Source organism: Branchiostoma lanceolatum (assembly GCF_035083965.1).
Source record: "Branchiostoma lanceolatum isolate klBraLanc5 chromosome 18 unlocalized genomic scaffold, klBraLanc5.hap2 SUPER_18_unloc_1, whole genome shotgun sequence".
Taxonomy (NCBI): Eukaryota; Metazoa; Chordata; class Leptocardii; order Amphioxiformes; family Branchiostomatidae; genus Branchiostoma; species Branchiostoma lanceolatum.
Genome location: NW_027100643.1, coordinates 74,156 through 97,210, shown reverse-complemented (window position 1 = coordinate 97,210; position 23,055 = coordinate 74,156). Strand labels below are relative to the sequence as shown.

Genomic DNA, 23,055 nt, shown 5'->3' with positions numbered 1-23,055 from the left:
AAAGATGTATTGTTAAGTTGATGCACATACTGTATTGTATTGAAACAATCCCAAACTTTAGGATCTGTACCATTGTTAAGATCATTTATTTAGTTTTAAATTTTTGTTGACAGAACTCAGCAGTTCACCATCCTCGGAGCTCAGCTCTGGGACTGAATGGAGAAAAAGTCCTTCTGATTTCCTCTTGTTCTGTCCGAGCATCGGCAGTCACTGAGTCAGGCAAGGTATGCAGAATTGAATTTTTTTTAAAGTCTTCTTCAGGATTGGCCAAGAAGATAGTAAAGAAAAATTGAGTGAGGACGGTGACAAACAAACGATTGATTTACATTTGAATATCAAAGGTAAGATTATTTTTTGACGTCACCATGTAGCCTCTTGTCAATGTCATTTCTGAACACATTACAACTTACAACATTAGGTACTGCGAATCTAGAAATATTCATGGTGGTTTTTATGTTTGCGGTTTTCATGGTGATTTCTCACTGCAAAGTCTTTACACCACAAATAAAACATGTGTTCTGTCATGCATTACATTTCTATGGTGGTTCTAACTGCAAACTCCTTCCCCTTTCTACTGCAAACATTTAATCCCATGTTCAGTAATATTGGTCAGAAAATGGTATACCGTATTTTCTCGATTAAAGTACGCACTTTTGAAACTTTTCAAAATCCAAAAAGTGTCTCAGGATATCGCCAAAGCGGGGGTGCGTACTTTGTTTGAGGTCACTGTCCGGACAAATTGGAACAGAACCACAAACCAGCCGGAACAAGGACGAGGGGACCTTGGAATAACACCGATTCGTCCATATAACGTTTAGATAAGAATGTTGATGCGTGAAAATAAAGTTGAACTTCAATAAACGTTTCATATGTGTATCATTGATATTAATAACACGAAAATAGATTCGTACCGTATTACACGTTACCATACTAGCACACAATACAAGAAATCTTACGTAGTGAGCACCCGGATCAAGTCATGCCGCCGGCATGGTTCGGCACCCAGCCGATCCCAATGCCCGAGGAAACCCGGAAAAAACACCGGCACCGTAGGTTCACCGTATAAGACATCGGTACTGACATTAATGCGTTTATTTTGTGATTTTCGAAGAAGAAATAGAAATCCCGATCCCCGGTGACGATATTGTCGTTTTGAGGTACACGTTCCACTTCCGGGTTCTTCGGCGGCAAAATTTTCGATAAAAATGCACCCTAAAACATCTTCAAAGCGGACAATTTGACAGAGGACTCCTTTATTTTAACGTTGGTTTGTTAAATTCTGCGTATGCACCGATATTCTGCATATGCACCGATATTAACGTCATAATTGCGACAGGTATATCAAAGCTCGGACATGGCCCGCCAGGCCTAAAGGAAGCCCGCAGCGGCTTGGAATGGCGTAATACTATGCAAATATTGCGTGACGTAGTCGCGTTACGCATCTCTTATTGGCTGCTGCCAGGCTGCTGCTAAATTCGTGGCGGGAAAATGGAGGCGTCGAGGCAGGCCTGGCGGGCGTGTCTGGGCAGCGGTTGAGTTTTCGGTTGGATGTAACGCCGTATTCATGGTATTTGACCGTGGGAAATAGCGGGTCTCGAGCTTATATAATCATTCTTCGGTCTTACACGAAAATTATGAAAAAGTAGGCCGCTTAAATATATAAATAGGAGACTATTTTCGCTATCAGTCCGTTTCTTTTGACGGCAAGTTGTCAGCCGGGCCGATCGGTATGATATGCGTCGCCGTGAAAATTATTTTCAAGTTGTTGCGTTCTAAGGATTTATATCAAGAAATAACTATATATCGCCAGTATTGGGAGAGTGTTTTCTGAACGCATCATTCTTACCCAGTGTTGTGGATATGATCGCAATTTTCCTCGGATGATTTGCAAATCTGTACCTCACGGCCAGTGAAATCATATGAACCGAGCAGGGTATTAACCATGATGAAGTTCAACGTGTTTTGTAAAGGATGAAACAGTTCCGGCTAGAATACTGCAACAAGTTACGACACAATCACTTATTAAACGGTTTAAATGCATTTCTAAACAATTATTTGTGGTAGTAACCGCCTTCAGGACATGTACTTGTCGGAACATTTCAACTGTGGCATCGGCCCGGAGAAGGGGTGCGTACTTTATTTGGGTTTTCTCATTTTACGTTTCAAGGCCGGAAATATGCCTGGAATTTTGCCCGAATCAGGGGTGCGTACTTTAATTAGGGTGCGTACTTTAATCGAGAAAATATGGTATGTTTTGACATTGTTAAAGGCTCTGAATGATCTAATACAACATCTATTTTTAACTCCTAGGTTGCCACTTGGGTTGATGAAACTCTGAGTTCTGTGGCCACCAAGTTAGAACACCCTGCCCAAGTGTTTCTAGAGTTCCAGGGAGAGAGGATGTCTGCCATCTACACCTGTTCCCTGTACACCTGTGTGCACCTGGAGTCTGGGGGGCTGTACTGGTGGTAAGTAGCCAATCAGAAAGCTGCTTTGTTTAGGGTAGTCCTGTGATTGGTCAAAATTTTCAAACCTGAAGTCAGGGAGCCTGTTCTGGTGGTAAGTAGCCAATCATGGAGCTGCTTTGTGTGGGGTAGTCCTGTGATTGGTCAAAATTTTCAAACCTGGAGTCTGGGGTCGGTACTGGTGGTAAGTAGCCAATCACGGAACTGCTTTGTTTTAGGATAGTCCTGTGATTAGTCAGCTTAAAAAATGCTATCCAATCAAGTGGCTGCTTTCCTTCCCTCACCAATAAGAACAAATCTTGTTTCTGCCTGACTAAGCTGTTTAGATGCAGCCTTAATTTGATAATTGGAATATTCAAGAGAAAAAAGCTTCAAAAGGAAAGGAAACATTTAAATTCTCAATGTTAAGACTTAGGTAAATATGTCAGTCATGGTATCTAACAGTGTCTTGCTTTTGCAGCAAGTATTCCGGCACAGCCTACCTATTCATAATTCTTTTTTGCTAGTCATAATTATTTATTTCTAATGGTTTACCTAAGTACTCAGTCAGACTAGGGTCTGGCTGCTTGCACTTTATTGGAAGACCTGTCAGGCATTAGTCTCAGTATCTTCCATGAGTCCAGCATATTATCATTTTAACTGATCTCTCTAAATATTTAAACTGACACAGTATTGAAACAATTTGTTATTTCACCTTTTATCCAGGGGTGTTCTACCATTCAGCCAGCGTAAGAAGCTCGTAGAGAAAGCTCGAACGCGGTCCAAGAAGAGCGGGACTGACACCAAGTCCAGCGACATCACGACAGGAATGCAGGTCTGTCTGCGTAGCTGTCCCATCTACCACGCTGGCGCTCTCGCTTTTACAACCATCGGGTCCGTTCCAAAAGTGGGGCAACTGTTAGAGTCAGCATGGAACTTGTCCGACACTTGCAGGCAAGTTTATTGTATTCGGGATTGCCAAACTTTCTCGGTTTTAACAAATTTTTTTGTCTATGTTTTATGTTAGTTGCTTTCTAGATCACCACATTGTTATTGCAAAAACATGTCTTGAAAAAAAATGTGAGTCAAACTGTGTCAATATGCTTGGCACTTACATTTTGTGTTCCAAATCTGTCCTCTTTTTGAAAAAAAATCAGATGACATCTAGCTCATGAATATCTATGACAAACAGAAAAATATGATCTGAAGTCAAAATATTTGTACAACTTTTATCCACAGATTTCTAACTTTTGTGTTCCCTCCAAGGTTTAAGGTGCTGTCGCCACAGAAGGAAGAAACCAAGTCTGGCAAGCCTGAGGGGGTGAAGGAAACCAAATCTGAAACTAAGACAGACATGGGCCCCCCTCCCTCCCCAGCCTCAACATGTAGTGATGCACCCTCTGTGTCCAGTGTGGGATCTCTCAGTAAGTTAACCTATGTCACAATACTTGTTGAAATTTTCATGCATTGTTTTTGAGGCACAAGTAAGTATGATTTAACCAACTTTCAATAACTTGATGCTTTCTCGTTCTTGCATGTTTGCTCACTTTTATACTAGCGTCTTTTCCCGTCTTCTGTCTTTTTCTGTGGAAGTTTTTGTTTTTTCCTATTCAGACTTACACATTTTTCTTCTAGCTTCATTTTCTTTGCCATGCACAATTGCAACATTATACTTCTTGCATGTCATAAATCCAGTGTGAAGTAATTTTTGCTTTGCAAAAATTGCCACTCAGCAAAAGTTGCAATATAAAAGCAGTTTGGAAGTCATCGTTAAATTTGTATCATTTTTGTATCGTAGAGCGGAAGCGTCCACTGGTACTGCCCAAGGAAGATGATGACTGTAAGGCCTCCAATGAGGAACGCTGGGCCCTGAAGGATGTGGTGTTCATTGAGGACGTCAGATCAGTGCCTGTTGGGAAAGTCCTGAAGGTAAGGCAGATCTTGTTATGCCATCGGTTTACCTTTAGTATCAGGAACATATGTATAGACAGATTTATTAAACTTGATGTAGTACAGACTACCTAGCCTTTCTCTAATAAGGTAGAATGTTAAGATGTGGTATTAAAAATCTAAAGCTATAGATGCCTAAAAATCTTTTTGGTTTGATACCTGTTACCATGGACTGTTCATCACAAGAAGAGTCAAGAAAAAGAAACATTGTGTATCAAGGAAATTTTAAGAAGTCCAGTTGCATCAGTTACCCTCATAGTTTCTTTTTTAGGGGTAGGAAATAACAAGATTTCAGCTGACCCTTTTCTGCATTGGTCTTGGATTTATTTTTCACAATTTTTTTGTAATTCGATCCTCCAGATTGACGGAGCGTACGCAGCTGTGTGGTTTCCGCACCAGCGCGACCCCAGCCCGACAACGAGCCACGACGACCCGGCGGCGCTTCTACAGGAGTGTCGCCTACTGAGGAAGGATGAGCTTCAGGTGAACTTTCCTACAGCCATGCTGGTATCTACACTCTGTACTTCCATTGGCTTATTCAAACCCTGGCTGCCTTCTCATTGGCCCATTCAAACATGAGCTGTGCTGTCATTGGCCCATGCAAACATGAGCTGTGCTGTCATTGGCCCATTCAAACATGAGCTGTGCTGTCGTTCAAATGTGGTTGCCCTCATCGTCAAACACTAGCTGTTTTGTCATTGGCCTATTCAAAATGTGGCTGCTTTTACATTGCACATAGGCAAGTTCAATTGCTTGCCGCTTTTTGTCAGCTTAACCACAGTGAGTCTGCTTTCTCATTGGTCGATTCAAATTTAATTGTCATCTCTTTGTTCGTGAGCTTGGTGTTACCTGTCGTGGCTGTATTTTCGTTAGATAGTTAGATAATTTATGGTTGCTTAGACTTAAATTCTGACTGTTTGACAGTTGCAATGACAACATAGAAGAAGCTGAAAAGTAGGAAGAAGTCAGATACAACTTTTAGTTTTACAGTAAAGCGCTTATTTCTACAAGAACGTACGAAAGACTCTCAGAAATGATCTTTTAGAAAGAGTGCTTGTAATAGCTGTTCAGTGCAGTCAATGCCTGTACCATTTCTTCCTGGTCCTCGCTCCCAGGTTGTGAAGCCCACTGCAGTGCCCAAGGTGCCTGACTGTTTCCAGCGAATGCCCAAGAAGCTGCCAGTGATGGACAATGCCAAGATACTAGCAGTCACTGTGGACAGCAGAGGTATTACATGTTCTGTTGTGAAATGTTAAGGAAGGACTAAAGTAGGATGTTTTTATTTTGTGTGTGTGAGAAAGAGAATGTTTGTGTGTTTGTTTGTGAGGGTGTGTGTGTTTGGGGGGGTGAGGGTGTGTGTATTTGTCTGTGTGTGTCTGTGCCTGTTTCTGCGATTCCCAATATACGCAATAAACATTGCCATATATCCTCAGTGCCGCTATGTTTGTCTTGAGACTGAAAGGGTTGCAAAGTAGTTTCAGTTAATAAGGAGGAAGTCTGTCATCTATGATTGCCATGTATATCCTTTTGGAAAATTAATATTTCTCTTTTTCACTTTCCCATTCCAAGCAGGCGTGCATGTCATCGCGAAGGTTGGGTCTCGACTGATGTACCTGGTGTACGATCTCGGCACGGGGAAAGCGGAACAGGAAAGCCTGTTTCCGACAGACGCCACAGCGTTCCTCGGTCACGCAGAAAACTCCATCACCCTTTACAGTGGGGGGCAGGTAAGAATGGATCTCAGAAAAATGCTACTGTGGCAGGGAGAAAAAGAAAATAAGGACTTTCTTGTCTTTCATTCCTATCATAAAAACAGATTCATGACAATTCCTCTAAGTTGACTTCAAGTAATTTGTACATTTTTTACTCTGAATCTTGTAGTTCATTTCACAGTACATTGTAGCTACAAATGGTAAAGCATACATTATCAGTTGCTGAAATACTTTCACCTATTGTTTCTTTTGTACTGTATAGCAAAACCTGTCAAGATTTTCCTTCTAACCTCAAGTTGATTTCTGTAGTTGTAACATTTATTTGTCATGTATTTAGAGCCAAGCTCTTCCAGTCCAAAGTGAAGCAGTCAGCTCTCTTCTAACTCCATAACAACTACAGGTGGTTTGTTTAGTTTAGCAAAATTTTATGCTTGGCAAAAATGCTGCATTCTAAAATTAACAACTGTACTTTCAGGATGTGGTGAACCTGTTGAGGGACGGAAACGGCGCCATCTACCCGCTGGCGAAGGACTGCATCGAGGGGATCCGTGACCCGGTGTGGCTGGACCTTCCGCCCGCGCGGTGTATAGGGCTGGGGATCCAGTCACTCATCGACCTGCCCAGCTCTTCCGAGCTGAAAAAGAAGGCAGCAGTGGTGGTGCTAGCTTTTGAGGTATGTACTACAGGCTATTAGCTAGCAGGGTGTCCAGGTGTCTTTTGGACGCCCTACACTAAAAAAATCAAGGCGCATTGGGCTGGGAATCCAGTCTCTTATCGACCTGCCCAGCTCCTCCGAGCTCAAGAAGAAGGCAGCAGTCGTGGTGCTTGCTTTTGAGGTACGTACTAGGATATCAACTTAAGGTATAATCTTTACAATATGACTTATCCCTACTTAAACATGTTGTTTTTAAAAACATCATTTTCTGTAATGCTTGGCTTCACAGAAAATGATGTTGTGATTTTTTATGTTTACAAGTTACAGCACCCTTTAATTTAATGTAGGTTGTTTATCTTCTAATGAACCACATGTAGCAGTGTTTTTTTGATAAATCATAATAATGCTGGTTTAGAAGTGTTACCTGAAAGCTGAAATACTGTATGTTCTTCTCCCATGTCCAGACCCAGTTGTTGATGCCTCATGTCCTGCGCTGTGACTATGAGTCAGTGAAACAGTTCCTGTACTCTCTGGAGAGAGACACGGGTAGGTTGAACATAAATTGATTTAGGTATACAAGAAGAAGAAGTAAGACATGATGCTCCTTTCCTTATTATCAGTTTTCCAGTTGAATACAAAGAATGTAGAAAATTTTCATCTTGATGACTTATATTTATTCATAGAAGCTCCTCATGTAATGACTGCTTTGATCAAGGAGATAAGATTCTGATTTAGAGAGAAAAGTAGCCTAAGAACGATGTGAATATTTTTTGGCTTCCCCCCACTCTTGTGCTTTTTCTAACTCACTGATTTAACACCAATCTAACATCAAAGTAGTGGACAGGCTCTCTAAACTGGAACAAATTTATCTTTATCCAAGGTACTATGTTTATTAATGTCATTGGCAAGATGAAACCACAGAAGTTGCTAGTCTCTCAAAGCTACAACTTTTTTTTCTATCCAAGGTTCCATCAACACCCAGAACACGATCCAGCAGGTTCTGAGCGAGCGTTGTGATGGCAACCGAAATGTGTTCCACGCCTGCGTCGCCATGTGCTGCCCGACAACCAACCAGGACAACAACACTTCCAATAGCAACAACGGTAAGGACAGGACAGGCCTTTTTATTTTCAAGCATTTGGATTGAAAAAGAGTCTCAAACTGCAGTATTTATTAAGTTTCAACTGTATCTGCAGCAGAATTAGTATTATTCCCTTTAGTTTGATGATCATTAACAGCTTTAAGCCATTCTAAGGTTTTGAAAGATAAAACTACATAAAATGTTTATCAGCTAACAGACTGATCTAACATATGAAAGTGTTTTTCTTTGTTGCATGATGGAGACTATAATCGTAGTACATGTAACAGAAATGTTAAGATTTTAGAAGCCTTCAAGGTACAAAGGGTCTGGTAGTCTGAATTACATGTACTAAAAAACTTGTAGTTGAATTTAAAACAGATGTGATTTCTCCCAATGTAGAAGCCGGAACGTCTAACTCTGCGCAGTGGGAGTCCATCACCAGCAGGATCAGTGCGGTCAGTAACGCGGTGGACGCCCTGGCCAATGCCATCTCAGCCGCCTCCAGCTCAGGAGGGGGAGGGGGGACAGCATCAGGAGGCACGGGAGGGTCCAGCAGTGGAGGGGGGACAGGGACAAGCACTCGCAGGTGAGGGAATACTGCTATCGTAGAGCTTTGCTTTTAAAACAAGTTGTAGACGGGCATCTTTTAAGGTTGAATTTGAAAAAAAAATACAGAACAGCTGAGGGAATCCAGCTAGTCTGGAGCTTTTTTTAACATTTAGCACACTGAAGTAGCCGTTTTGCTACCAATTCTCTATTGATTACGGCATTAGGCAGTAGGGAGAAGGTTGAGCAGTTAAAAAAGACTGGCATCTTTTATCAAATTTACCATTACCTTGTGTGTCTTATTACCTGGATGTCTAACTTCATCAACATATCAATAGTATCATCTGTAGTGAAATGTATTGTAAACTTTACCATCTGTACCTGAATCTATAGCATGAGTCTGCGTGAGATGATGCGGAGAGCAACGTCAGCAGCCCGTGCGGTCGGCGGGACGTCCCAGGAGGATGGAGACCCTATCCCCACCCTGAACTGGCCACCCGACCCTCCCCTGTTCGAGTCCGCAAACTCAGGTAAGTGTAGACAACAGGAGGAAAAGCAGGGCTGTCTCCAGGATCTGTCCCTCCACCTTGGGACGGAAATTTATTTGTTGGGAAAACAAAAGTTTCTCTCCCTTCGTCCAAAAGATCTAAATTTCATGACATCAAATTTTTTTAAAGCTTGAAATGACAGATTTAACAACAAAAATTAATAACATGGGCTCCCAAACAAGGAGTGGGATGGAAAAAATTGAACAGCTAGGGACAGCCCTGATCAAAAGTTAGGTAATAGTTTTGTAGAGAGAGAAATGCTTAGTAATATGTAGCCTGTAGTATCCATCCTATTTTAGCTCCAGTTCGCTCCTCTAATTTCATCTTTCAGAATAGTCTGTCTTATATCCCCATGGAAACGTTTGGGGATTTCTAGATCTAGAATCAAATATTTGTCATAAGCAGTTTAATGGGAATCGAACTTACGGATGCTTGTTTAAACCCTGCTACTCCGCGAGTGCCTGCAAAGCTGGTGTGTTATGCCAAAGGGCGGTTATATAGGCTATACAGGTACAGATACAATACAGTTGAACCAGAGCTAGTATAAGGTGGATGCCAATCTAATGCTTACAGTTAAAGTAGGTTTAACTTGAGCTATTCTGTAACTTTTAAAAGTTCTTAACCATTAGCACACTGAAGCAGCCGTTTGGCACACAATTCCCAATTGGTTACAGAGTTAGGCAGCAGGGAGAAAGTTAAAAGAGGCAGTAGGGTTTGTGAATACGTTTTGCTGACATTCTACTTTATTTTATTACACTCAAAATTCTTTCTGTGCACCCTAAAATGAATTTCGAGCCTCTGATTTAGATACAAATGAATCAGAGCTAGAATAAGGCGTATTCCAGGCTAATGCTTACAGTTCAAGTAGTTAAAACAGGATCTAACCTGTAACTTTACCCTTACAGAGGATGACAATGTCAGTCTGTCCACGAATGCCGCGACCGCAGGGGGGCTCACGGGGTCTTGTGGTTCTGTTAGTTCGTACTCGTGTGCGAGCTCCGTTGATGAAAATACCGTACTTCCAGCGAGCACGGACGCGGCGGAGAGAAGCAGCCACGCCCTGTGTATCCTGACGCTGCTGTGCGAGACCCCGGTCCTGAAGCCGTATCTGGTGGATCTCCTTTCGGCAAAGTGAGTATCTCTTGTGGGAAGAATTTGTCTAGAACTTTTTGGTATTTATTCACTCCTTTAGCTATCATACAAATGCAATCATTAAGTAAGTAGTTCCTGTAGTACAGAAGAAAACACGTACTGAAGAGGTGCATTAGGGAAAATAGGGAGGTGGATGGATGGATGGATGGATGGATGTGTAGATGAATGGCTGGAGGAACAAAGGGATGGATGGATAAATGAATGAATGAATGAATGAATGAAAGCAAATGAATGAGCTAAGCTGCCACGCCCTGTGTGTCCTGACACTGCTGTGTGAGACTACAGTCCTGAAGCTGTATCTGGTGGATCTCCTGTCTGCAAAGTAAGTGTCATTTGCTGGAAGGTTGAATAAATGAATGAATGGATGGATGGATGGATGGATGGATGGATGGATCGATGGATGGATGGATGGATGGATGGATGGATGGATGGATATGGATGGATGGATGGATGGATGGATGGATGGATGGATGAATGGATGAATGAATGGACGGACGAATGAACAAATGAATCACTACATTGAAGGCTAGTCCTAAAGCCGTATCTCCTGATCCCCTGACAGCAAAGTGAGTGGGAAGAATTTGTCTACAACTGAAAGTGTGAGTAAAGTGTGCATGATTAAAAGTATGAAGTGGAGGAATGGGAGATGGATGGATGTGCGCATGGATGGACTTGTGTACAGTTTGCATAGTGATACACCTGCACCTTTTCTTCCTTGCTTGAACTAACACATGTCTTCCTGTAGGGATGCACAGGGCCAGACCCCGTTCATGGCAGCTGTGAGTGGGAGGGCGTACTCTGCAGCACTGGCCATACTGGACACAGCACAGAGAGTGGCAGGCAAGGACAACAAGGTACATACAGACAGCAGCGAGCCATATAATTTTTACTTTTTTGCCACCACGGAATAAGACCTGGAGGCCACTTCAAGGTTACGGGTTCTGTGAATAGGACTCGAACAGCATTTCTTCTCCCAAAGTCAGAGACATCAGTGTTCTTCAAAGTTTAAGGCTGTTTTGACAACTTCAGTGCTTAAAAATGAACTGTGCAATTTTGCAAAATAGAATATTTTATGATCATCTTTAGGATGTGTTTTTTAAAGTTTAGCTGCATCATCTGCAAAGTTGAAGAAAAATTTCACAATCGCCAGAGCTGACTATAAGATGTTCAAGTTTTTCATTAGCTGCAAAATATAGACGAAATTTCAGAACACAGCAAAATGTGCTGGACCACTTAAAAGGCTTGTAAATGCTGTGTACCAGTTCATAGTTGAAAGAATGAAATGTGTTTCCTCCCAGGATGGTATGGACAACGAGCTGGCCATGAGTATGATCTACCCACCTGGCTCTAACCTGGACGACTCCCCGCTACACGTGCTGTGCTGTAACGACACCTGCAGTTTCACCTGGACAGGTGCAGAACACATCAACCAGGTGAGAATGACTCAAACTTATGATTTTATTCCTTGAATCTTTAAGGTTTTTGTTTACCACGACTTAGAGAAAAGAAATGACTTTTAGACTGTAACATGTTTTGGGTATGTTTGGATGGCTGCTAGAAGTCTGCCAGGTACAAGTAAGTACTGTTGCATGCACACTTGTTAATTAATTTGTATAGATGTTAATATTTTGCCCTATCATACACATGTAGTGTACAAGTTTCTTTCTGTGTAGCAAATAGTCGAAGTCTTGTTTCAAACTGAACAACTCATTCATTTTTAGATAAATAGGAAAAGATAGCAAGACTTAGAGTATTAACACTAATTTTGCCTTCTATCAAATCACAAGGTTGGTTTCCAGTTATTGATCTCATACCCTCATATTTTGCTGTTTTTAAAGTTCAATATTCCCCCCCCCAGGACATTTTTGAGTGCCGTACATGTGGGCTGGTGGGGACTCTGTGCTGCTGTACTGAGTGTGCACGGGTCTGTCATAAGGGACATGACTGCAAGTAAGTACTGGGATCTAAATAGTTCAACATACAAAATGTACAAGCAATTAGCAAAATGTGTATGATAATCTTAGATAGCACTGTGTAATGCTTGTTGGAGGGAAAGCATGAAAATACATGAAAGAATCTGCATTTTAAGTGAAGTGAATAACAGTCTACCAAGGAAAGTAGACAAATGAACTAAAAGACGAAAAATTGAATTAAAGCAAAAGCCAGGTCCTTTCCTTATCGAATGTTGATAACATGTTCATTGTTCATAGTTCCACTTAGAGATGTCATGCTCTAGTTGATGTTATTGTGATCTCTCTTGCAATTTGATAAAGGAAGTTCACGGATTTCTTTATTTGCTACTTTTAAACCTGCTCTTGATTGCAATGGTCGTTCAATATGTCATGAGTTAAAAACATCAATAATTTGTTTAATTGTAACCCTTTCCCACAGACTGAAGCGTACATCGCCCACAGCGTACTGTGACTGCTGGGAGAAGTGTAAGTGTAAGGCCCTGATCGCAGGATCGCAGACGGCACGACTGGACCTCCTGAACAGGCTTATCAACGATACCGACCTGGTCACACAGCCAAACAGCAGGTCAGGGACAGTCACAGAAGTTGTTTTTTTTTTTTCAAAAAGGAATCAGTGCCATTTTTCTCTGTGTTGTTGTAAAACTTTCGTTTATTAACTGTAAAATCTTGTTCGATACACCTAAATTTTGCAGTAAGGTGAAAATCAACAGATTGTGGTATGAACTTGCAGTTAGAATAGTGGTACTGGCAGCAACATAATGAAGTTCACAGTGGAGAAGTAACCATGAAAACTCCATATCTAAAGCTGCCATGAGTTACAACTTACAGTTCTTTTACAGCTTTTGATGTTGATACTGTAAAGCTAGAAACTTTCCTTGTTGTTTTGTTTTTGTGGTGACCTCTCCACTACAAATTCATGACACCACATATATCCTGTGTATAACTACTACAGAATTGCGAATTCAAAATTCAAAACACTACAAAAACTTCCTTTCCCTTCTACCGCAAAGTAAAACCATCACAGGAGTAAATGGATTAACAGTGATGAATGTTGAAGATTGTCACAGACTAGTTTTTTAAAGGAAAGCTACACAAAAAATTGAAAATCCTCGATTTTCCACAGTTTGCAACTTATGCCGTGCTGACGCCTCCTCGCCTGATAATTGAATTATATGACGTCAGTGTTTCAATTTTTTCACCTGATGATTGAATTTTAGAACACTGACGTCATATAATACAATCATCAGGTGAATTATTTGAAACACTGACGTCATATAATTCAATTATCAGGTGAGAAGGCGTCAGCACGGCATAAGTTGTAAACTGTGGAAAATCCCAGAACTATGACGGACTTATGTGAAACAACTTGAAGTAAGAATTTGACTTTGGAATATATTAAGCATAGCATAGAAGGATTTTCAATTTTTTGTGTAGCATTTCTTTAACAACAACTATCCTTTCTACCCCCAGAGGAGAGAATGTTCTGCTGTTCCTGGTACAGACGGTGGCTCGACAGATCGTAGAGCAGCGCCAGTACCGCCCGCTACGCCGAACTGACTCCAGAACAGCCGCTCGCAAACCCATTGGTGAGGAAGGTAGGTCCACTGCTGTGGGCTTGCAAAGAAAATAATTTGTTGCTTTGGCCAAAGACTTGTGTTTGTGGCTTAACATTTAACTTTTTATATCCCTAAGTATATCCTATCCCTATATACATGTAGTTGCGGTCCTATAGATCAAATTGGGCAAACAAAAAGTTTTTTGAACCCTGACATAATACTTTGTTGAACACAGTGTTCTTGTTTATAGTTTTAATACTTTTTTGTTGTTGTTTTCGTCAAGATATGCCAGTTGCAATATTTTTGTCTGGTTAAGCAACATGTACCCTATATATATTTGCCTGCAGCCAAAGCCATGTAATCTTCAAAATTGTCTCAGTCTTCAGGTTGATTTGATTTTCGCTGCTGTTTTCCAGACCCAGACATGCCTGACCACGACCTAGAACCTCCGCGGTTCTGTCGCCTGGCACTGGAGCGGATCCTACAGGACTGGAAGGCGGTGAAGGCCATGATCACCAGCGAGTGCCCCGGACGAGACCGCCGGTCGCCCATCCCCGACCTGCTGCCCGAGGAACAGGTCTACCTGGACCAGCAGAGTGGGACGAATAAACTTGACAGCTTCACTCACTGTCTGCTGGTCAAATGTAGTGTGGAGGTGAGTCTTTAAAAAAGATAAAGGTGGCCTTTCTAAGGTCGTAGTTACAGTGGGTAATACAGTGAATTCAGTGCATGTTTATACTTCGATTGCTGGAAATGATTTTATGTTTTGTGGACTGTTGAAAAAATACAGCCTTTTAATTGCTAGCAGATTCACGTTCAGTATGATGCTTGACGTATTGCAGGAAAATGAGCCATTCAGGCCCTAGTTATCAAAACACTTCCCCCCACACATTTTTTCTATGTCCACCTGAAGTGTTCTAATCTAAACTGTCACCATATACTACTCCCACAGATGTTGGACACCCTGCTGAGCACGTTGATCCGTGAGCTACAGAATGACACCGTCGCGGGAAGGAAGGAGGAGGCCACCAAGATCTCACGGCGTTTCATCCGCTCCGTGGCCCGCGTGTTTGTCGTGCTTAGTGTCGGCATGACGCCTGGCAAGAAGAAAAGGTACCAAGAAATATGTCTGCATTAAAATGTGGTTCAAATTTGGATATTGCATCTTAAGCAATTACCATTTTCCTTGCTGTTGTGAAGTCAAAAACTGACAATCTATGTATTTTTTTCCAGCTCCCTACCATCCCAACCGCTGATGAAATGTCGCCATGCCTTCCAAGCTCTGATCAACCTCGCCATCGAAGAACTGTGCCAAACAGCTGAGTCCCTCATCACCCCCGTCCGCATGGGAGTGGTACGACCCACCGCCCCCTTCTCATTGGTCAGTGCCAACATTGATGCAGTCCAGGTGAGGAAAGCTCGGTCCTCATTGGTCAGTACAGCTTTTTATCTTGTTTCATTGGCTACACAAATTTCACCAAGCCTTTTCATTGGTCATTAGGACATGTTGATTTGATTATATGGATGACATTGAAGTCATTATGAAATCTAAGTGGTCATGAAGGTTGAACATATCACTAAAAACACAGAGTATGACATACCGAACATTGGATCCTTCATTTTTGTTCTTTCTCATCTTATGCTATGACTTTGGAATTCTACGTCGTTCATATTTGTTTTGTGATATCTTTCTGCAATTTTGGCTTATACATGTATTTGGTCATTTTGCAGCTGCGTTGTACAATTTACAGTTTGGTGGAATTTTTTTGTTTAAACCGACAAAAATCAATGCACGCAGATGTCATCCTTATTATGATCAAATCAACATGGCCTTGGGATTTGTTGATTACCTCCCCTGATTATTTGCGATGTGTCCTTGGCATTCAAGTAATCCGTTCTTTGAAACTGTCCCCCAGGGAAGTGAAGAGCTGTTCAACGTGGAGCCCCTCCCCCCACGGCCGTCGTCTGCAGACCCCCCACGTGTGTCTCAGGTTTCGTATTCGCGCCAGCCGCAGGGAACCAGCCAATCAGATCGCTCGCGGGAGAGAGAGGAAGAGGAGCATGACGTGGTGGTAGCAGATGTGGAGGAGGTATGGCAGTGGGACATCTCCATTATTTGTTATACACGTACCAATGGTCTATCCTTCATACTCATAAGAACACAAATGGAATACTTAATGATAGCACTATTGCTGAAACAGAAAGAATAAAGTAGGTTTGTTTTCAAAGAATGTTTTAGTTACTTAAGTCATGCATTTTTGTTACAAATTCAATTTCATGCCTTTTCATAGCAACCATTTTACATTCAGTCCAGCTTCCCTTGTGCCACTCAAAGGTATCAAAGAACTTCAATACTAAATGAATGGACTTTTCAGGTTGAAGTTGTTGAGGGTGTGGTTGGGGAGGAGGATCGTCATGACGACTCCAGTCACCATGGCGACCAGCAGATGGACCACGCCGAGGAGCAGCATGGAGAGAGCAGGGCGGATGATCACCATGACGATGAAGGTCAGTAATATGATTGGTTGATAAAAAGGAACCATTTCGAAGAAGGTTTGCATTATGGACATTGAAAAGAAACAAGGGTTCTTGTTTATTGGTGGCAGAAAAAAAAGAACTAGTGTTGATTTAGAATGTTTAAATGAACTTTTTAATTTGTTGTAATACCTGGATTTTTGTGCTTATCGTAGCTGGAAATGAAAGTGATATGGATCTGGACCTGCTGGCTGAAAGTGAGAGTGACAGCGAGAGTAACCATAGCAACCAGGACAACGCCAGCGGCAGACGCAGCGTGGTTACTGCAGCAACAGCTGGGTCTGAGACAGGTATGAGTTCATTTTTTTTTTAAATTTGAGCTGTCAAACATTTTTTGCAATATTTCAGTAGAATGTGGACTAGGAAATCTCTGTATGGGATTTGTATACCGAAAATGTCAAACAGTTACATGCAAAGGAAACAAGAGCTTTTCAAAAAAGCTGGCGTTTCGGCTACGTTTATGAGTGTGAATTGTCTTTTCCCTTTACTTGAAGTAAAATCTGCCAGAGAAAGTCACTCAAGGGCTGTTCAGTCTGTAAGAAAAATTGTCATTTTGGGAAATGAGTACTGTTTTAATAGAGAAAGGCAGATTGGGGAAAGCAATTTTGAAGTTACGTCACTTAACTTAAGTGCTTTTGAAAAAGCTGGTCTTGGCCTACAACTTGTACTTATTTGTAAAATGTACAATAGGCTCATTATAAAAGCTATCAATGTAATTATGTACATGGCACGCAATAAAACATAAAATTTGAAAAAGCACCATTGAATCATCAGCACTATGGTAATTAAGTGAAATAGAAGTTCATAACAGCTAAGGTTCTATCTAAAATGACTACCAAATGTCAAACAAATCAACAGCTACCTCATCCGTATTATTCTGGTTTCCGCATTTACAACATTTCTTCCTTATTTTCCTGGGTAATTTTGCTAAAATTCATGAAAATTCCCATAGTTTTGTGCCGAACGGCGCCACTTTCCACGTCCGTGTTGTCTGAATGAAGTCGATACTGAACAATGGAGCATTTACTACTGTAACAAAGGATCGCTGTTTTGCAAACAACATCAAGAGCCTCTGTTTACATCGGGGATAGAAGTTTAGTGGCGAGTGTTTTGCAAGAATCATCTTACTGCGCATAGGAGCCGCTGCACGGTATTTTCCATTACAATGAACAGAAAAATTCGAATGCCGGGTTTGGAATCTATGAAGTCCTGTTCATAAGACAAAGGCCTTGTATATATTAAATGAATATTTAAAAATAACAAGTATATAATAGTTCTTTATTTATCAATGAAAAAATGAAAAAATGATATTCATAAATATGATATTGATAGATTAATATAATATCAATATATATTTTTGATATTCAATATCTAAAAAGAAGAAAAAATCCATGCACGGACACGAACCCGGATCTTCTGGGTCCGAAGTGCTTCGCGTTGCCAGATGGGCTAAGCTGCGGTACGTAACCCGTCTCTCTGTACGTAATGCTATAACCTCACTATATGGTATCATTTATGTCGATTTTTGGTCGTTTTCTTGACGAAATCATTTTTTTTTCTTCTGCAATCTTGTGGAATAGATGTAATATGGTCATTTTTCAGGATATCAAAGTCCGAAACCACAATGCAATGATATTTCCGAACAGTTGTAGCAGTTACATGCGGTCGCCCTCCTGTGTGTCATGCAAATCTAGCATGCCTGCCTTTTTGTGCTCCCTTGCCATATAAGGCAACGGCTATACAAGGATTTGGGAACGTATTGCCATATAAGGTCTTCTGGTGTGCGACACAGTGTTGAACCAAACAGCATGCATCGAAGCATCCTGCATCATGCGGCATGCATCGAAGGTAAAAGCCAGGACATTGCGTTCCGGCGCGAAGGCGCCGAAACGCAAAAAATAGATTATGTTGCATGATTTAAGTAAACAGACAAAATTTATTTTGGCAAAAATAATTTTTTTACTATGGACTTTATACAGTAATGATTATAATAGATCATTAGATGTATATAGCAATCATTATTTGTGTTATAAATGATGATAATGCTTTTGTGGTTGTCATTAAAAAAAGGACAATAAAAAAGAAAACATGTTGTGTCTTTAAGGTGCTGGCAGCGTCGCAGCGTACTTCTCCGAAGAAGACTCCTCCTCCAATCAGGATGAAGAAGAAAGCGAGGAGAGCGAAAACGAAGAGGAGAACAACAGCATCGCCAACGAGCTTCCCGACGAACAGCTGGAGAGGGTGACCACACCCGGCAACCAGGGGAGCAACACGTCCCAAGCCCCGACGGCGCTCCAGTGGGCGGTCCGACAGCCTCCCCCGCGGACGCCTGCCACCACTAGTTCTACCCCCGCTACTGCTACTTGTAAGGATAGATTCAGAACTCATTTGCAACTCTTTATGTTTATAGATGGGAAATTTTCCTGTTGAAATAGAAGTGAATAATTTGGTTGGCACAAAACCCTGCAGTTTTATCTGTATATTAATAGATAGAAAGATTTTCCTGTTGGAGAAGAAATGAATTATTTGGTTGGAATAAAGCAGTCCAAAACTTCAAAGTTCTGAAGCTTTGAAATTTTTGATGTCCTGCTTTTCTATAACTGTTACACTTTTCGACAGAAGTGCAGATGTTGTGGCATAAAGAAATTTCTTCTGAAGTCACACTAGTTTACCAGTCTTACAATGAATTTTATGTGTAGTGTGGCTATAAGATTTTCCAAGCATAGGTCTTTAAAAGTCCTAGATTGTAACTTTAAAGTAAAAGCCCAAAGACCAACAAGAAAATCATTGTGTAGTTGTTGTGCACTTGCATTTCAAATCCATTGACCAACATTAAATAAAGGCATTTTTTAAATTTATTTTTTCCCTCTAGCTCAAGGAGGTCTGATCTACATCGACCCCTCGACCCTACGTCGCACGACAACCGTCACCACAACGCCGTCCACGTCCGTAACCACGGATACCAGCTCCTCCCAGACCGTTTCTACAACTGCCAGTTCGCTGGCACGTGCGTTCAGCATCGTGATCCGACAGATCGCAGACTTGATGAGCATGCTACCCGACTACCCTGCAGTCGCCCCTCTGCCCAAACCTCTGCCAATCACCTATCAGGACACCTTAGATCTGCAGGTGGGGTGGTGTTCTTATATTTACATAATTATATATTGTTGTGTACTTTACTGACATTGACATTCAATGTAGGTCAGGGAAGTGTACAACTAAAAGTCATCCAAAATGTTAGGAGTGGTAGGGGGAAAAAATCAAATTAAAGCCAACAGTTACTGTATTCACTGCCTGAAATTGTATTAGAATTTCCCCTCAGTCTCAATTTTCATGTTGATCCTCCAGTTCGTTTTTTAAAAAATCCGAGACCCGTCAGATTAAATTTGTAAGGTCTAATAACAAAAATGCTTAAATTTGTTTCCTTGTTTCAGATGTATGTAGAGATGCACCTGCGCTGTACCTGGGACTGGCTCATCACAGTCATGGACTCCACCGAAGCCCAGCTTCGCTACGGGTCCGCCCTAGCCAACTCCTCCGACCCCAACCACCCCACGCACCCGCTGTACTCCCAGCAGAACCGCCGGCGCGATCGCGTCGCCGCTCGGCAGGAGGAGATCCTACGCCAGCTCGAGACTCAACGCCGTCGTGGCCGGATCATCCCAGGTATGATCCGATTCAAGAACAGTCCTATTTCCTATGCAGAGCTGTCTCCAGGACCCGTCCCTCCGTCCTTGGGACAAGTATTTTACCCCATCTATCTAGAAAATCTGAACTTCGTGGCATGAAATTGAAGGTATTTTTGGGAGGTTAAAATAATAGATTTAACAACGAAAATGAACAACAATGGCTCCCAAACGATGTGTAGGATGGAAAAAATTTAAAGCTGGAGACAGCTCTGTCCCTGCATGACACAACTTCTAAATGAACAATAATATCGACACATACAGACTACATGTATTTCTATACTTTGTAAATGGTTAACCGCGATAGTATCACCATGCGAAATGTTAACAGTTGCGATTGGTTTGATTGATTGATTTGTATTATCTCAAATTAGTTAAGAGTGTGATTCCACTTATAGTTAAGATGGTTACACCAATCTGTAAATTGTGTAAGAATCACCTGTACAAATAGCATGCAGGCTGTGACATGCATTTTTACTGATCATGTTGATTTTGTTCATTTATTCATCCAGGTAGTCTAGCGGACGCCAGCGCGACTCGCCGTGACTTCATGACATACGCGTTGTCTCTGATGCGATCGCACCACGACGAACATTCCGGGATCCTACCTGTGCTTGACGTATCGGCGCTCAAACACGTGGCATACGTTCTCGATGCTCTGGTCTACTACATGAAGTCTGGGTCAGAAGGAGGCGCAGAGAGTGCAAACATACGGGATTCGATCAGCGTTGATTTCTATGACGACAACGATAATGATGAAAACGACGAAGAGGTGGCCACCCACACAGCTCTGATGGAAACAGACAGTATGGACAGTGATACGATACCGAGCAGTACAGGACGGAAACATCCCTTTTTCCAGCGATCGGAATCAACAACGTTCCTAGGCTGCCCGCCACCAGACCCCTTCGAACTCCCCATGGCAGAAGCACTCCCATTGGCTGAGCAGCCTCACCTCCTACAGCCGAACGCTCGTCGTGAACAACTCTTCGGCCGGCCGCGCCAGATCATTAGCCAATCAGGCGCAAGCGCGGCACTAGAACGTAGCGTCGTTGAAGTTTTGCCCACTCACCTTGGACTCAACCCGCACAGGAATAGTGCGTTCACCCCCGTTGCTAGGAGACCAAATGAGCCGACGCCCGGCCCATCTGACGTGTCATTAGACCTAAGAACTCAACCCTCTGCGCGCTCCGAAACACAAGACCAAAACAGGAGCGACCTGCTAGTGACAGGCCATGGTGGGGCGGAGTCGGCTGTTGCCATGGAGACGGGAGCTTCCATTGAGCACGGAGGGAGGGACTATGTTGGCGCGACTGTTACAGTGGACACCTCTCACCTGCAGACCATTCCACCTCCTTCCAGGTGGGAACTTGTCCTAAGAATTTGTTTTTTGGCAAGCTGAAGATCTTGATAATTTGGCATGACCAATCTCTATTGTTAAATTGAAGCGTAAAGGTAAAGGTACATTAAAGATTAAGGTAAAGGTTGGCTTCTGATGCATCCAAGCATAATTCTTTTTCTACTGATAGTGCATGACTTGCATTTCTAGACAAGCACACTGGGGTGGACCCAATGTAGTTTTCAATAAGTGTTGGGTTCTTTAACCTTCTCCCTGCTGCCTAACCCTGCAACTGATGGAAATTTGGTGCCAAAAGGCTATCTCAGCAGGGGTGAACTGGTTAAAGTGCAGAAGTTTAACCCCTACCTGGGACCATTAATGCAACACCCCCCTCTGAAGGTTGTTATTGTTGTTAAAAACCCTTGTGTCCCCTGCAGCTTACAGAACATGCTGGGGTACATTACCCATGACTCCCTGCTGGGGCGCTGGCGGCTGTGTCTGGAGCTGTTCGGACGCGTGTTCCTGGACGATGTGGGCGCCGAACCCGGCTCAGTCCTCACCGAACTCGGCGGCTTCGAAGTGAAGCAGGCCAAGTTCAGGAGAGAGATGGAGAAACTGAGGAACTCACAGCAGAGGGACCTCACTCTGGAGGTAGGGTTTTGTGTTTACTTTGGCTTACAGCTGTTATCCATGCATCTAGGCACAGGCTTGAAATCCATATTCAGCAAAATGGGAACTTTTACTAGTGGAACAGTTTGTATTTCTGTGAGGTACATGTAGCCTAAGATGATGACTGTGTAGAAAATGTCTAAGGAATTAACTTTGAATAGAGAAACTCTCTGTAATACTTTTGTCACAAACGACAAGAATTCTGAAATGGTAACGTCTTATTTCTCCCTGTGTAAGTACAATTACAAAGCAGTTAAAAGATGTGTTGTTATTTTTATCCCCACACAGGTTGAGCGAGAGCGTACCCTGCTTATACAGCAGACCCTGCGGCAGCTCAACACGCAGTTCGGCCGGCGCAGCTCCACGGGGGGTCCTCCCATGGCCGTGCACCGCGTCAAGGTCACCTTCAAGGACGAGCCAGGGGAGGGTAGCGGCGTGGCCCGCAGCTTCTATACCGCTATCGCACAGGTGGGTATCGTTTGGGTGTACAATCTGAACAAGAAGACCACCGAGGGGACTAGTAAAATCTGGGTTATTGATCTTCCTTTGCCAAGCATGCCTTTTTTTTAGTTCATTCTGAGCTTAATTCAAACATGAAGAACATATATTTATGGCTAGACTTTAACATAGAGAGACTAGTACTCGTGACAAAAAGTCAAAGCTTTAGTAGCTTTCAAACGGCATCCGCCATTTTTCTTCAGCTGTGAAAGGGGTTGTCACCTGACACAAGAGTGTTGTAGATGGGGGGGGGGGGGCTTCCTCAGTCGCGGTTTAACTTTAAGGATTGGGAGCGGGATCTGATAACTACGTACTGCCTCTATATCCCCATCCCCATCTATTTTCTCATGGCTAGAATGATTGTTTAATGTTTGTTTTTTGTTGTTTTCAGGCGTTCCTGTCGTCGGACAAGCTGCCGAACCTGGACTCAGTTCTGGGGGGGACCAAAGGTGTGCACTACAGTGAGTGGTTGGTTCTCGTTTGTCTGGTGACAGCCAACCAAGGGTATAGGCATGTTAAATAAGATATTAAGAATTGTTTACTGACTCTTATAGACTTGTAAAGCTGACGACCAAGGGTTCTGTGCATGGTTAAAACATCTTGAAAATTCTCTAATACTGTAATCGCATTAAAATTTGCAGTGGTTTAATGTTTGCGGTTTTCGTAGTAAATGTTTGTTTTGTCGTCTGCCTGCCTACCTCCTACGAACTA

The 23,055-nt window shown here is 42.3% G+C and overlaps 1 protein-coding gene across 1 annotated transcript in view; it reads left to right on the top strand.

Moving 5' to 3' along the window:
• Positions 1 to 23,055, top strand: part of LOC136426119 (E3 ubiquitin-protein ligase UBR5-like) — a 37,488-nt gene that overhangs the window by 8,275 nt on the left and 6,158 nt on the right. The window contains exons 10-41 of the mRNA XM_066415010.1: positions 114 to 224; positions 2,311 to 2,468; positions 3,171 to 3,398; positions 3,711 to 3,868; positions 4,243 to 4,373; positions 4,755 to 4,877; positions 5,510 to 5,621; positions 5,967 to 6,121; positions 6,582 to 6,779; positions 7,226 to 7,307; positions 7,727 to 7,864; positions 8,242 to 8,428; positions 8,782 to 8,918; positions 9,842 to 10,067; positions 10,834 to 10,942; positions 11,387 to 11,521; positions 11,947 to 12,038; positions 12,480 to 12,626; positions 13,532 to 13,656; positions 14,034 to 14,272; positions 14,570 to 14,730; positions 14,851 to 15,025; positions 15,534 to 15,707; positions 15,993 to 16,125; positions 16,308 to 16,442; positions 18,257 to 18,517; positions 19,025 to 19,281; positions 19,587 to 19,818; positions 20,351 to 21,200; positions 21,615 to 21,828; positions 22,135 to 22,314; positions 22,736 to 22,805. Of these exons, the coding sequence (XP_066271107.1) occupies positions 114 to 224; positions 2,311 to 2,468; positions 3,171 to 3,398; positions 3,711 to 3,868; positions 4,243 to 4,373; positions 4,755 to 4,877; positions 5,510 to 5,621; positions 5,967 to 6,121; positions 6,582 to 6,779; positions 7,226 to 7,307; positions 7,727 to 7,864; positions 8,242 to 8,428; positions 8,782 to 8,918; positions 9,842 to 10,067; positions 10,834 to 10,942; positions 11,387 to 11,521; positions 11,947 to 12,038; positions 12,480 to 12,626; positions 13,532 to 13,656; positions 14,034 to 14,272; positions 14,570 to 14,730; positions 14,851 to 15,025; positions 15,534 to 15,707; positions 15,993 to 16,125; positions 16,308 to 16,442; positions 18,257 to 18,517; positions 19,025 to 19,281; positions 19,587 to 19,818; positions 20,351 to 21,200; positions 21,615 to 21,828; positions 22,135 to 22,314; positions 22,736 to 22,805 (5,833 nt within the window). The remainder of the gene's footprint in view (positions 1 to 113; positions 225 to 2,310; positions 2,469 to 3,170; positions 3,399 to 3,710; positions 3,869 to 4,242; positions 4,374 to 4,754; positions 4,878 to 5,509; positions 5,622 to 5,966; positions 6,122 to 6,581; positions 6,780 to 7,225; positions 7,308 to 7,726; positions 7,865 to 8,241; positions 8,429 to 8,781; positions 8,919 to 9,841; positions 10,068 to 10,833; positions 10,943 to 11,386; positions 11,522 to 11,946; positions 12,039 to 12,479; positions 12,627 to 13,531; positions 13,657 to 14,033; positions 14,273 to 14,569; positions 14,731 to 14,850; positions 15,026 to 15,533; positions 15,708 to 15,992; positions 16,126 to 16,307; positions 16,443 to 18,256; positions 18,518 to 19,024; positions 19,282 to 19,586; positions 19,819 to 20,350; positions 21,201 to 21,614; positions 21,829 to 22,134; positions 22,315 to 22,735; positions 22,806 to 23,055) is intronic.